Source organism: Sorex araneus, chromosome 2 (assembly GCF_027595985.1).
Source record: "Sorex araneus isolate mSorAra2 chromosome 2, mSorAra2.pri, whole genome shotgun sequence".
Classification (NCBI taxonomy): Eukaryota; Metazoa; Chordata; class Mammalia; order Eulipotyphla; family Soricidae; genus Sorex; species Sorex araneus.
Window position 1 is genome coordinate 233,400,425 of NC_073303.1, and position 11,329 is coordinate 233,411,753.

Below are 11,329 nucleotides of genomic sequence, written 5' to 3' on the forward strand. Positions count from 1 at the left end.
GCCAAGTTCGAATCCCGCCTCCGGCCACCCCCACTCCACCTCAAGTCCCAATTTGGGGCCGGCCTCTTAGGCCTCTGGCAACCTGCGTTTCCTCTAAAACAAAAACAATAATGGCTGCAGTTCTGGTGCCAGGTTCACCGATTAGAAGTTCTTGCTGACAATGAACGCGTTCAAAACTTCACCGTAACCTTTTTAGGAAAGAATTGGCAATCGCATCTACACACCGACACTCACCTCAGAGAAAATATGAACGGGAAAGCACAGGAAGAGGAAACCTGTTTAAGATCACCCAGCAAGTGAGCAGTGGACGGCGCCAGTATTTGGTTCCAGGCTCAAGAAGCAACAAATATAAGCTAACAGTTTTACGATGTTTACTGTTCTTAGCACTTATTCTGTACCGACTCCTTCAGTCCTCGTCACGACCCAATAACGAACGTCCAAAAGGTTATGCAAACGGGAGAACTTAAACGCCGCGCCAAGAACTACTAGCAAGGTGGGAGGGGGGCGGCTAGGGAAAGGCAGGGTAGGTTAGAGAACTAAGGTGGGAACTTTGGCAGTTGGAGAAGGCCGAACCCTTAAGCGAGACCCAGGGGTCTTGATGGATAAAAGCAGACTCTCCATGTGGGAGATTCCGGGTAAGGCCCCCCGCTAGTTTGCCACCCCCAGCCAAAAACCAAAACAAACAGGACAGACGCCCTGAGTTTGAGCAACTTGATAGGCTAGATTTTATGATCAGGAAATGGGATCGGAGCTTCGGTTACTTGTGCAAAAACTGCCCCGAAATAACGTTTTCAGCGTCCAGTAGTTCATTCCTAAGCGGTGGACTTTGCTGACCGCCCCCTTTTTAAGCCCCATCGCCCTCATTTGTGAAAAGGGATTTGGAGCGAATGTCCTCAGGGGAGTGGATACAATTTGGAACACCCTCCGGGAACAGGTCGGCGCTTTCAGCCAGGTATTTTGATCCCGGCCGCCCGCAGTAGGGTGGCTCCACGGACTGGCTAGATCCCGTCACGTGATCGGCCCTCCCACTGTGCCAACATGGCGGCGCCCATCTCCTAATCCGGGAAACGTGCACCGAGACGAATTTGGTTCTCCGTGCAGCCAGGGAAGGTGAGGAAGATCTGGGAGGCGGGCAGAGGGAGTCGAACCAGTCGGGGGGGCGCTCGGGGACTCCCGGCGTCGCCGGGGCCGGTACCCTAGAAGCCAGGTGGTGTGAACCACAGGGGCTCCGGACCCCCCACTTTCCAGAGGTCGAGGACACGGGCCGGGGGACGGCAGCTCCCTGATCGTCTCCCTCCGCCCTCTCGTGTTCCCCGAACCAGGCCTGGTGACGGAAGCCCTTGCATGTGCCGCGCGAGGACCGTTCTGTGGCTAAGTCTGACTCTTCGCTCCGTCCGTACAGCCCGCGGAGCCGGCTTTATGGAGGGGCCGCCCCAGAGGTCGCCTGATCCGGCCGCGATGGAGAACGGCACCCGGCCCCGCGGAGAAGAGTGCTCACCTGCCGCCCAGAAGATCATGATCACTGAGGGGGCAGCCAAGATCGCTTTCCCCAGCGCCAACGAAGTCTTCTACAATCCCGTGCAGGAGTTCAACCGGGACCTGACGTGAGCAGGGGCCGGGGGCAGCTCGGCGGAGGGCACTGGGTCGGCCAGGAGGAGGGTGTGAGCTCACCCTCAGTCTCCCGCAGATGTGCTGTGATCACCGAGTTCGCTCGCATTCAGCTCGCGGCCAAAGGAATCCAGAGTGAGTTGCGGTCGGGGCTCCCGGTGGGCGGGGGTCACACCGCTCTCCCGGCCCCGCCCCTTCTCCCCCTAAGTCCCCAAAAGGTTGCAGCCTTCCCGAGAGGCGGGGGCTCTGCGTTCGCAGCCCTTCCACTGACGCTTTGGGGGTGGGACTCGGAAGCTTTTGCATTTGGAAGCGTCTGGGGGAAAGATTTCTCCAGGCGGGCTTTGCTATCTTCCCGGCCTTGGCCTGCAGTCAAAGTGCCCGGGGAGAAGGACTTGCAAAAGGTGGTCGTGAACCTGTCGGAGCCAGAAGAGGACAAGGGTGATGGCAAGGAGGAGGACGCCACCCTGGCCTCAGGAGACCGACCTCCCACAGTGGCTGCCGTTGAGGAGATCTGCCAGGTAGGGCCCGGGTCGCGGCAAGTAGCCCCCTTGGGACCCGGGTGGACGATGAAGGCAAGGGAAGAGGCAAGGGGCTTGGGGCTCCTCGAAGCCCTCCAGCTGAGGACGGATCTTGGTACCAGTGGGATTCTCTGCTCTCCTACAGGAAGGTCTGCGGGTGCTGGAGGGCCTAGCGGCCTCGGGCCTCCGCTCCATCCGCTTTGCCCGAGAGGTGCCTGGGCTGCGGTCAGTGGTGGCCAACGATGCCTCGGCTCGCGCCGTGGAGCTCATCCGCCACAACGTGGAACTCAATGGCGTGGCCCACCTGGTGCAGCCCAGCCAGGCAGATGCCCGGTAGGTTCCGCGCAGCAGAGGCTGGGGGCTTCAAGGAACATTCTGGAAAATCAAGATGCGTGGGTGGGAGGTCTTGCCCTGCCTCAGCATACTCTCCATCAGCGGGTGGTCATGACTCAGCCCTTGGTTTACAGGGTACCAGACTCAGAAGCCCACAAAGTCCATTTTCTGGACCGGAAATGAGAAGCAGTGGGGCCTTGAATGGAGTGGGAGCGATCCCTGAGGGGGGGGGAAGGAGGGGGGAGGCCAAACAACACACAAAGGAGTCTCGTGCTACACTTTGTTTTACTTTTATGATATGGGGGCAGGGCGCAGAACCAGGGGTGCCCTGGAATCACCCTGGTGGGTGAGAATGTGCAGTGCAGGGACATGGATGCCAGCACTGGAAATGCCTCATCTTGGCACTCTCTCGGCCCTGATTTTTTTTTTTTTTTTGCTCTTTTTTGGGTCACACCTGGCAATGCACAGAGGTTATTCCTCGCTCATGCACTCAGGAATTACTCCTGGCAGTGCCCAAGCGGGGACCATATGAGATGCTGGGAATCGAACCCCTGTCGGCAACGTGCAAGGCGAACGCTCTACCCGCTGTGCTATTGCTCCAGCCCCTCGGCCCTGATCTTTTGGGGAGATGCACTACACCCAGCAATACTCAGGGCTTGCTTCTAGCTCTGCACTTAGGAATTACTCCCGGTGGTGCTCGGCGGACCATACAGGATGCCGGATATCCAACTGGAACTGGCCAAATTGGCCAAGTAAAAGGCAAGCACACTGTCCACACTGCGATCGCTTTGGCCTCGATTTTTTTTTCTTTTGCATAGTCCACTGTTACTTTGATCTGAACTTCAAAGGCAGCACTGAAAATCCAATTTGGGCTTTCAGGCCCTGAATCCTTTGACCTCAGGCACTACAACTTACTTTTTTTTGTTTGGTTGGTTTTTGTTTTTGGCTTTTTGGGTCATACCCAGCGATACACAGGGGTTACTCCTGGCTCTGCACTAAGGAATTACTCCTGGTGGTGCTCGGGGGACCATATGGGATGCTGGGAATCGAATCCCCGGATCCCGCCTCGGCCTCGAGTGCTGCTGTGCTATCATTCCAGCACCTGCAATTTACTTTTTTTTTTTTCTTTGCTTTTTGGGTCACACCTGGCTCTGCACTCAGGAATTACCCCTGGAGGTGCACAGGGGACCATATGGGATGCTGGGAATCGAACCCGGGTCAGCTGCCTGCAAGGCAAATGCCCTACCCGCTGTGCTCTCACTCCAGCCCCTACAATTTACATTTGACAGTCCCCCAACCCCCATTCATTCAAGTATTCACCTTACCTTGGAGTTTCCTTTGTCAGGAACCCAGTTGGCTGTCTTTGGGTTGTATGCAGAGGGCGGTGCTTGCTTGCCTCTCACTAGGGCACCCAGGTTCAATTCCCAGCACCCCATAGGGTCCCCCAAGCCCTGCCTCCCTGAACACCATTAAGTGTGACCCCCCAAAAACAAAAGTTTGCAGTCTTCAAAACCCACAAATGGCCCGGAAACTAGGAATGTTGGGCTCGGGATGGTTCTGTTTAGCGCAGTTTTTAAAGAGTTACGCAAAAAGGAAGTGCATTAGTGTCCTGAGGTCACCCACCAAGCAACAAATATTGATGCGCCCGAGAAATAGGACAGCAAGAAAGGCACTTGCTTTGTTTGCTGCCAACACAGGTCCCATTCCTGGCACCACTTACGGCCCTGTGAACACTGCCGGTTGTGGCCCAGAAACCAAAATAAAAAATAGAATAAAATATTGACTATTAGATCTTTTAGAGCAAACACATTTTAAAGGGGAAAAATCAACCACCTGGGATTGTCCTGGCCTGGTTAGAATCTCATAGGAAATAAAGGCCACAGTGACCAACAGTCCTCCAAAATGTGTCGATTCCACAGCAAGCTCCGAGAAAGGCTTAGAACAAGAGGGTGAAGGCGAGCCTCAGGAACAGTTTCAATTTGGGGGGAGAGGACTGGAGCAATAGCACAGCGGTAAGGCATTTGTCTTGCACGCGGCCTGCCCAGGTTCGATTCCTCCGCCCCTCTTGAAGAGCCCGGCAAGCTACCGAGAGTATCTCGCCCACACGGCAGAGCCTGGCAAGCTACCTGTGGCATATTTGATATGCCAAAAACAGTCACAAGTCTCACAATGTAGACGTTACTGGTGCCCCCGCTCAAGCAAATCAATGAGCAACGGAGTGACAGTGACAGTGGCCCCCTGGTGCATAGGACTTACTCCTGGCTCTACTCAGAGTGCACTTTTAGTGGGACTTGGGACCATCTGCAGTGCTGGGGGTTAAATCAGGGTCTGCTGTGCACTAGGCAAGTGCTTCAACCCCTGTGTAACCTTTCCAGCCCCAATTCAGGTGTGCTTTCGTTTTAGTTTTGGGGCCACACCTGGTGATGCTCAGGGCTTATGCTTGCCTCTGTGCTTATAAAGGAATTACACCTGGCAGTGCTCAGGGCACCATATGGGATGCACAGGATCAAACCCAGGGCATGCAAGGCAAGCATCCTCCCTGCTGTATTCTCTCTCTGGCCCCTCCAGCCCCAGTTTTATTTTATTTTATTTATTTATTTATTTTGCTTTTTGGGTCACACCCAGCGATGCTCAGGGGTTACTCCTGGCTCTGCACTCAGGAATTACTCCCGGCAGTGCTTGGGGGACCATATGGGATGCTGGGGATCGAACCCGGGTTGGCCGCGTGCAAGGCAAACACCCTACCTGCTGTACTATTGCTCCGGCCCTATTATTATTTTTTTTTTTTCAATTTGAGGTCTGCTGAGCTGGAACCAATGAGTGACATGGTGGATCTTTTTAAAAAGTAATTTGAGGGGCTGGAGCAATAGCACAGCGGGTAGGGCGTTTGCCTTGCACGTGGCCGACCCGGGTTCGATTCCCAGCATCCCATATGATCCCCTGAGCACCACCAGGGGTAATTCCTGAGTGCAGAGCCAGGAGCAACCCCTGTGCATCGCCGGGTGTGACCCAAAAAGCAAAAAAATAAATAAATAAATAAATAAAAAGTAATTTGAAAAAAAGAAAAGTAATTTGAGGGGCTGGAGCAATAGCACAGCGGGTAGGGCGTTTGCTTTGCACGCAGCTGACCCGGGTTCAATTCCTAGCATCCCATATGGTCCCCTTAGCACCGCCAGGGGTAATTCCTGAGTACAGAGCCAGGAGTGACCCCTGTGCATCGCCAGGTGTGACCCAAAAAAAAGTGATTTGAAGAGGAGGGAGGGGCTTGAACCCAGGACCTGGCACATTATTTAAGTGCATGGTGGGGGGGGGGATATTCATATTGGCTTATTCCTGACAGGTCAGATCTAGCGCCTTGTCCTTGCAAGTGGGTTTGTGGGTGCTAATCGCCTCTGAAGTCTAGTTTTCAACAGTCTCCTTAGGAGGAACCCCTTGGTACCAGCCCCAGGGTTGCTGTAGTTTTACATAAGCAGGTCTGGGTCCGAGGGATGGTACTAAGAATGAGGCCATTGCAGCTGCCTGGGGGCGGGTTCCAACCCCAGAGCCAAGTGTGGCCCCCAGCACAACTGGGTGTGGCCCAGAGAAGCCCCAAACTAAAAATTAACACCAAACCCCAATATGAGAACGTTTCCCCAGAAGGCACTTTTGCATTTCTTGCCTGGAGGGGATAGGAGGATTCACCTGCCCCATAAGGTACCGCCCACGCCTGTCCCTTTGCAGCTCCCCAGGAGCCGGGCTGGGGCTGCCTAAAACTGTCCACCCCAAAGCACTTTTTCTCTGACAAATGTCACTTGGAGTGAGGTGCCGAAACACCTCTGATTCCTGGAGGATTGGGTTTTAGAATCCTTGAGCGTTTAGTGACCTTTCGCTGTACACACACACCGCCCCACAATTTTGTTAGGTAGTGGCTGCACTGCACCTTGGGTTCCACTTATGTGAGTCCACTAATGAGCCACAGGGGATTTTTGAGTCCACTTTAAAACAGGCCTGGTTCCGGGGTCACATCCCCAGCTGCAGCTTATAAAATGAAATAACGAGGGGCCTCAGCCGGCTGGGCTTTTGCCTTGCATGAAGCTAACCTGGGTTTGATCCCCAGTAACCCATATGGTCCCAAGGGATCTCTGAGTGCAGATCCTGGATAAGATCCTGGATAAGCCCTGAATTTTTTTTCTTTTTGGGTCACACCCTGCAATGCAGAGGGGTTACTCCTGGCTCATGCACTCAGGAATTACTCCTGGTGGTGCTCGGAGGACCCTATGGGATGCTGGGAATCAAACCTGGATCCGCTGCGTGCAAGGTGAACGCCATACCCGCTCCAGCCCCAAGCCCTGAAGTTTTAGGTGTAGCTTATGACATCAAAAAAACCAGAGAGAATCAATTTGGGGGAGTAAACCAGCCTGGGGTGTTCCTGCCGTGCCTAGGCACGATCTCTCCCCACACCCGACACCCAGATATGACTGTAGCATCCAACTAGCCAGGACTGAGCGCCTCTGAACACCCCCTCACTTCCGGCCCAGCGTGTGCCAGGGTCAAGCGGAAACCCGCAGGAGGTGAAGTCACACCCATGTGACCTCGCCAAGTGTGTTTCCAAGCTTCAAATGGTTGACGCTGGGGCCGGAGATAGCGCAGGGGTTTAGGGAATTTGCTGGCACTTGCGGGACCTGGGTTCTCACCCTCCTCCAATCCCCCTCCCTCCCACATACACAAAGGGCTCTCACAGCAGTGCCAGGAGGAATCCATGGGCACAACAGTCAGGAGAAAGCCCCAAGTGTGGCCAAACCGAAAAATATAAAGTGGTTGAATGAATGTAGGTGAAGCTGGAACCCCATGGAATAGTAATTGCTGTCTTTGGCAGCGGGGTAAACTGAGGCCCAAGGAAGGAAAGCCATACAGTTGGCCACTGGCCTAGTCAGAACCCGAGCCCAGGCCTTCGGTGGGCTGAGAACCTGCGCTCCTGCCCCCAGGTTGCTGATGTACCAGCACCAGAAGGTGTCAGAGCGGTTTGACGTCATCGACCTGGACCCATATGGCAGTCCGGCCCCATTCCTGGACGCGGCGGTTCAGGCCGTGAGTGAAGGAGGTGAGGTGGGCTGGGGGCGGGGCTAGGGGCTGGGGCGGGGCTTGGAGCTGTGGGCGGGGCCTCACCTCCAGCCCCCCCATCAGGGCTGCTGTGTGTCACTTGCACGGACATGGCGGTGCTGGCGGGGAACAGCGGGGAGACGTGTTATAGCAAGTACGGGGCCATGGCCCTCAAGAGCCGCGCCTGCCACGAAATGGTGAGATTTCATCATGTCTCAGGATGCCGAGACTCGGGACTTCCAGGACTTTTTTTTTTTTTTTCTTTTTGGGTCACACCTGGCAATGCACAGGGGTTACTTCTGGCTCTGCACTCAGGAATTACCCCTGGCCATGCTCAGGGGACCATATGGGATGCTGGGATTTGAACCCAGGTCGGCTGCGTGCAAGGCAAATGCCCTACCCGCTGTGCTATCTCTCCAGCCCCACTTCCAGGACTTTCTGTTTAGGGAGGTCACACGGGCGGTCCAAGGGTGCGGGGGAGAGAAGAGGGGGGTTGGGTTACCCCCCTAACATTACCCCGCCCCTCCCAGGCACTGAGGATTGTCCTGCACAGCCTGGACCTCCGTGCCAACTGCTACCAGCGCTTTGTGATGCCGTTGCTAAGCGTCAGCGCCGACTTCTATGTGCGCGTCTTCGTGCGCGTCTTCACTGGCCAGGCCAAGGTCAAGGCCTCGGCCAGGTTTGCGGGGGCCAGGAGGGATGAAGGGTGGCTGTGTGTCCAGGGATGCAGAGCTGTGGTCACGCCTCCGGGGATTGGGGTTACAGAATCAGGTGGGGAAGGTGCATGGGCTCCCCTTAGGGGGTCCCAAAGGGCCTGAGTCAGCAGGAGCAGATGGGGTGCAGCGGCCGTTGGACTCAGGGACTCCGTGTTTCCCAGCAAGCAGGCGCTGCTCTTCCAGTGCGTGGGCTGTGGGGCCTTTCACCTGCAACGAATGGGCAAGGCGGCCGGAGCCACAGGCGGCCGGTGAGCCCGGGCAGGAGGGGGCGGGGATGGGGCGTCCCGGGTCGCCCTCCCCCTGACTGCTTCTCTCCTCACAGAGTCAAGTTCTCTGCGGCCTGCGGGCCCCCCGTGGGGCCTGAGTGTGAGCACTGCGGGCAGAGACACCAGGTGGGCAGACTTCGGAAGACTGGGGTGGGGTGGGCATCCCGGCCGATGCCTCTCCCCGCCCACCCCTTCCCGTGTGTGTTGCCCATCCGCAGCTTGGCGGCCCGCTGTGGGCGGAGCCCATCCATGACCTGGACTTCGTGGGCCGCGTCCTGGACGCCGTGAGCAACAACCCTGGCCGCTTCCACACCTCAGAGAGGATCCGTGGTGTCCTGAGCGTCGTCACCGAGGTGGGGGCGCCGGGCGGGATGAAGAGGCCCCCCTCTCTCGCGCCTGCGCGAGCTTGCAGTGCATGCCCCTCTGGTCGCCCCTGCAGGAGCTCCCGGATGTACCGCTTTATTACACGCTGGACCAGCTGAGCTCCACCATCCACTGCAGCACACCCAGTCTCCTGCAGCTGCGGTGAGGACCCCTCCCCCCAACCTCGGGATGCAGCCCTGCTTCCCGATAGGGCTGCCTCCTCATCCCCTTTGAAATACCCAGGTCCGCCCTCCTCCACGCTGGCTTCCGGGTGTCACTGTCGCACGCTTGTAAGAATGCTGTGAAGACGGACGCCCCCCCCTCGGCCCTCTGGGATATCATGCGCTGCTGGGTGAGGGGGAAGCCGACCTATAGGGAGCCGGGAGGGAGGGAGGTGGGTTCAGCATCCCTTGACCTCTGACCTGTGCTTCCAGGAAAAGGAGTGTCCCGTGAAACGAGAGAGACTCTCCGAGAGCAGTCCGGCCTTCCGCATCCTCGGGGTGCAGCCCACGTAGGAGTCGGGTGCCCCTAGACTGGGGGACGTTCATGGGATGTAGCCCCTGCAGGCAGACACCTGGCCCCTTGGAGGAGGACCTGGAACCCGCAGCTGCCCAGTTTGGCCCCCCACCCCTCTGCATCTCCCTTGCTGTCCTCGCATAGCCACCAGAGGGCGGATGTGAGCACCCAAGTTCAGGCAATGCCCTTCGGGGCTGGAAGCCCTCCAAGGCTCTGGGCTATTCCCTAGAAATCCAAGTTCTACCCGCACAGCCTCTCAGGGCTTCCAGCACCCCTCAGGCCCTCCATGCCCCCTGGCCCTTAGCGCTCACTCCATATTGACCTCGACTGAAACTCAAACAGACACAGCCTTGCCACCCAGCTGGCTGGCTCCAGTGCCTTCCCGTCTGGACAGCCTCTCCTACCCCCAGAACACCTGTGACTATCTTTATGGTCACAGTCTGCCTGCTGTCCCCCAGCACTCCCCCCTTCTCACCCCTCAGACTTCAGGCCAACTTCACCATCCGGGAAGATGCCAACCCCAGCTCCCGCCAGCGAGGGCTCAAACGCTTCCAGGCCAATCCTGAGGCCAACTGGGGGCCCCGTTCCCGCGCCCGTCCAGGGTAAGAAGGCCCTGGGGAGTGGTGGTGCTGGGATTGTAGTGGGGGTAAGGCATACCACGCATATGTGACTGAGGCCGGGGTTCCCTCCCGCAGCCACCCTCCCCCCCCCAAATTAAAGTGCCTGCAAGATGATGCTTGGAGCTCGCTATGTGGGTGGTCCAGGTGCCCTCTCCCCCCATGGGAGCAGACCTCGGAGCAACAACCCAGCTTGGGGTTGCCCCCCACCCAGAACCACTAGGTGCAGCCCAGAAATAAAGCAAAAAGAATGCGAGGTGGGGGGGTGCCAGGGAGAGGAGATGCAGACACCGCCTGGGGGGGGCCTTCCCTGGTCCAGGGGCAAGGTGGCCAGAGAGGCCATGGAAGAGAGGCGCCGGCTTCGGCAGAACAAGCGCAAGGAGCCAGTGGAGGAGCGGGCGCAGCGGGCTGCCCGCCTCAAGACCTTCCCCTGCAAGAGGTTCAAGGAGGTGAGGCTCTGCGCGTATGCGCTAGCATGCAGGGTAGGGAAGCGGCCTGGGATGAGCGGCCAGCAGAGGTTGCGGCCTTCACACCTGCCCTCCTCCATCAGGGCACCTGTCCACGAGGAGAGCACTGCTGCTACTCCCACAGTCCCCCAACACCCCAGGCTGCCGCAGAAGCCACCCCCACGGACTGCCAGGAGACTCCCAAGGAGAGCCCCTCTGGGCCTGGCGCCCCCGCGGGGCGAGGTGTGGATTGAGCAATAAAGAGATCTCCCGGCCGCTTGTCTGTCTGTGTTACAGGGGTTGGGTGGGAGGGAGCGAACCCTGGCTGCAAGGCACGTGCGCCCCGGGCTGCCTGTGGGCCTTTTTAGGGGTTTGCAGGCCATGGGTTCCGGCCAGGGAGACACGCTCAGCCGGCGCTTCCCGAGGTGCCCACTGGGTGGCAGCCGTGCGTCCCCGCCTCGGCCGCTGCCGCCCAGGAGCCTCCACGTGGCCTCGCGCCGCGCCTCCCCGCCGCCGCCAGCTTTCTCCGGGCGCCCCTCCCCGGGGGCCGCGGTGGCGTGGCGGAAGCCAGACCGGAACCAGGCGCTTGGGGCGCCCGCTCCCGGCCAGGTGCTTCCTGCCTGGCGAGCCCTCCCCGTGGCTCGGCTCACTGGAGAGCGACTGCGTCCCCTCCCCCGGGCAGGAGGGACCCAGTCCCACTCCCTCACCTGATGGCATCCCCCTGGCTCAGGCCTCCCTGGGGCTGGGAGGGCTGCTGGGCCTTGTGGGGGCCTGCCCAGGGCTTCCCCGGCAGCCTGAGTGACCGCGTGGGCGGTGCTGGAGTGAAGCATCCTGGCCCCCTCCAGTTATGAGGTCCCAGTGGGGTTC

At 58.3% G+C, this 11,329-nt stretch overlaps 1 protein-coding gene across 2 annotated transcripts; it reads left to right on the forward strand.

Annotated features, from left to right (window-relative positions):
* Window positions 1–973: 973 nt before the first annotated feature.
* On the forward strand, window positions 974–10,730 carry TRMT1 (tRNA methyltransferase 1). 2 transcript variants are annotated; one of them, XM_055126970.1, is made up of 17 exons: window positions 974–1,110; window positions 1,323–1,604; window positions 1,688–1,743; window positions 1,978–2,126; window positions 2,272–2,459; window positions 7,424–7,539; window positions 7,623–7,735; window positions 8,069–8,217; window positions 8,416–8,502; window positions 8,577–8,646; window positions 8,739–8,873; window positions 8,960–9,045; window positions 9,127–9,235; window positions 9,318–9,394; window positions 9,882–10,001; window positions 10,336–10,465; window positions 10,567–10,730. In XM_055126970.1, the coding sequence occupies exons 2-17, from the start codon at window positions 1,345–1,347 to the stop codon at window positions 10,714–10,716; spliced, it is 1,995 nt and encodes a 664-aa protein (XP_054982945.1). In that variant the 5' UTR covers window positions 974–1,110; window positions 1,323–1,344; the 3' UTR covers window positions 10,717–10,730. The 2 variants fall into 2 exon arrangements, with proteins under 2 accessions (XP_054982945.1, XP_004616672.3); XM_004616615.3 differs by having other exon boundaries at window positions 1,038–1,110; window positions 1,403–1,604.
* The last annotated feature ends 599 nt before the right edge of the window (window positions 10,731–11,329 follow it).

Excerpts from the sequence above, each read along its gene's own strand:
- TRMT1 (XM_055126970.1), top strand. The coding sequence starts at position 1,345 with ATGTGCCGCGCGAGGACCGTTCTGTGGCTAAGTCTGACTCTTCGCTCC. Across the intron at positions 1,744-1,977 it reads CGCGGCCAAAGGAATCCAGA|TCAAAGTGCCCGGGGAGAAG; the intron begins GTGAGTTGCGGT and ends CTTGGCCTGCAG. Across the intron at positions 7,736-8,068 it reads GCCGCGCCTGCCACGAAATG|GCACTGAGGATTGTCCTGCA; the intron begins GTGAGATTTCAT and ends CGCCCCTCCCAG.